The sequence below is a fragment of the Amborella trichopoda genome, chromosome 12 (assembly GCF_054954075.1).
Source record: "Amborella trichopoda isolate Santa Cruz 75 chromosome 12, AtrichopodaSantaCruz75HAP2 v2.0, whole genome shotgun sequence".
NCBI lineage: Eukaryota > Viridiplantae > Streptophyta > Magnoliopsida > Amborellales > Amborellaceae > Amborella > Amborella trichopoda.
Genome location: NC_142347.1, coordinates 286,876 through 289,457, shown reverse-complemented (window position 1 = coordinate 289,457; position 2,582 = coordinate 286,876). Strand labels below are relative to the sequence as shown.

Here is a 2,582-nt window from a genome sequence, read left to right as displayed (position 1 = left end):
AAAAAAAACGTTTTAGATGCAAATATTTTTGGATATTTATCGACGGAGGCCCTTTTTTTTGGTTTTTTTTTTTTTTTTGGAGGTTCGTTTGCAAGTATTCAGAAACTCTTTTTATCTAAAAATTTAGATAAGGAAAAAAAAAAAAACAGAGAGAAAAAAATACTCCTCTAAATAAGGGGGGGGGGGGGGGGGGGAGGAGCGTATATACTGTTTTCTTGGACACTGTTATCCCACGGGGCACACTGGAGAAGCTAAAAACACAGAGTCAAGATCCGTCTTTGCTTTTAAAAGAGCGGAGTAAAGTAGGAGGTGGGATGCTTTGCCCATTGTCAACAAACAACATTCCAGAAACCCTAAAATAGGGTAACAGTCTTATTTAGTGCAGTGTAAAGAGGGGAAGAGGAGAGGGAGGTGAGGTGATCCATGAGAGATGAGAGGGAGAGACGATTCAGCGTGGAAAGGCGGGGACTTGAAGCTCCTTGGCATGGGGATAGAAGGAGACGGGAGGAGGGTCGTAGCGGGCGAAGAGGCGGTAGGATGAGAGGAGAGAGAGGGCTGCGTAGCAGACAGTGGCAGCAAAGGTAATGGCGACAGAAGCGACCGCCTTCCGGCAGAAGCGGCCGTATGTTCCGCAGGCCTCACTCCAAGTGATGGATGCATCTCCTCTGAACTCCAAGAATACGATCTCGGCCGACGCCGCCCCGGCGGCAAGTATCACGTACGTGAACACCTGCGGCAACGATTATAACAGTCATTTATTACGTTATATTAGAAGTAACGGACGTTCTTATTGAGTACACATATCATGTTTTTTCAATAAATAACCGCAGTTATAAAGAGATGGGAGTCGTGAATCCGATGGTGGACCAGAAGTGAGAAAGAAAAAGAAGGGTGGGTCTTATTCAGGGTGGGTCGGTGGACCAGAAGTGAGAAAGAAAAAGGAGAGTGAGTCTTATTCATGGTGGGTCGGTGGACCAGAAGTGAGAAAGACAAAGAAGAGTGGGTCTTATTCATGGAAGAACTGGGTGGGTCGGTCTATCTCTCTCTCTCAAGGAAAAAGAGGAGTGGGTCCAAGCGTAGATGCAAGACCATGGTGCAGTCCCTCTCTCTCTTTTGAGCCGATGTTCGGAAAATCAAATCGGCATCAGTCCGAGTAACCGCTAATTCAACCAGACAAATACAAACCGCAACCACATGTGAATCAAAGAAGATGAGACTGGTTAAATACTTGGTCAAAGAAGAAGATTGTCCAGGCCCTTGAGATGGTGGAGGAGCGTGGGACCGCCGCATAGAATGCAGATAGTAGGGAGTAACCCGCACATACGCCATTTGCATATATCAGATACCTGCCATAAAATCAATTCATCAAAATCCTCTCTAAATACATTTCTCTAAATCAGCGTTTGTAAAATCCGACCGGTCACGAAAACAGGCTACGGGCCACGTCCAAGTTACTTGCCGGTTCCAAAAAAAATAAAAATTAAAAAAGAAACTGGCTGGATCAACTGGACTAATTGGGTTTGTGTCAAAAAAAAATGTTAAAAAAAACAATACTAAAAAAAATTATAAGTATATTTAAAACTTTATTAACCAAATCAAGTTCAAATGAAATTGAAGAGTAGTAAGGGCTTAATGCAAAGAAAACAAGAAGAGCGTGGATGAACATCTCTGTATCTAACTGATATATAGGAGCTTAAAGTGAAGGAAAAAAGGAGAAAAGAGGGGGGTGGTAATTGAATCCAGCAAAGTCGGTCTAACTGATATATAAGAGCTTAAAGTGAATGAAAGAAGGAGAAAAGAGGGGGTGGTACTTGAATCCAGCAAAGTCGGAAGAAGAGATGGCACCAAAGTCGTTGGACTGAGAGTTTTTGAGGATGAGTAAGAGAGCGGTGAGAGAGAGGGCCATTGGCAATATCCTCATCAGAGTCTCTGCCGTCCTCATTGGGGCTACCTCTTCTTCTTCTTCTTCTTCTACAACTCCTCCATTCCCTCTCCCACTCTTCTCAACCAGACCACCCTCTACACCACCACCATCCTTCATCATCTTCTGCTGTCTGCTGTCTGCTGTCTGCTGTCTTGCCTAACCGGTTTGTGGTGTGATATATGGATGGAGCGAGAAGTGCATTTATCCAAGGGTAGGAGGGATCATTAAATGGTTTGGTAAGGTCAGCCACGCATTCCCATATGCATGGATTGGGGTATTAACTGCTCCTTAAATATGGAATTGAACCCCCCAATATCTCGCTCCTTCCGGGCCTCCCGTTGGTACCCATACACAGCGGAGCAAATAAAAAAATGGCCTCTCTCTCCTCTCACATTCAATGGCACTCTCCTCTCTCCTCTCGCTTCACCATACTTGTTCTATTCACACAGATCCACCTATTGTAAGCTTGTCCACATAGTAATCCTTCGTTCCATCGAGAAATTGTAATTTTTTTTTTATTGTTCCATATTGCCCTTTATTTCAGGGATGGTATGTTTTAATTGTTATTTTTGGAAAATTATTAAAAATATATTCTACTTTTCATCTAATTGAAAAAAAATATTCAATTTTTATACCACACTTTTTTTTCCTCAATTTT

General features: G+C 42.9%; 1 protein-coding gene across 1 annotated transcript; it reads right to left on the bottom strand.

The window, feature by feature from the left end:
• Positions 1–247: 247 nt before the first annotated feature.
• On the bottom strand, positions 248–2,073 carry LOC18427429 (CASP-like protein 2A1). The gene is made up of 3 exons (XM_006836479.4): positions 1,812–2,073; positions 1,229–1,346; positions 248–730 (listed from the first exon to the last, which is right to left on the bottom strand). Exons 1-3 carry the CDS (start codon positions 2,042–2,044, stop codon positions 449–451), a joined length of 633 nt encoding a protein of 210 aa, XP_006836542.1. The 5' UTR covers positions 2,045–2,073; the 3' UTR covers positions 248–448.
• Between the last annotated feature and the right edge of the window lie 509 nt (positions 2,074–2,582).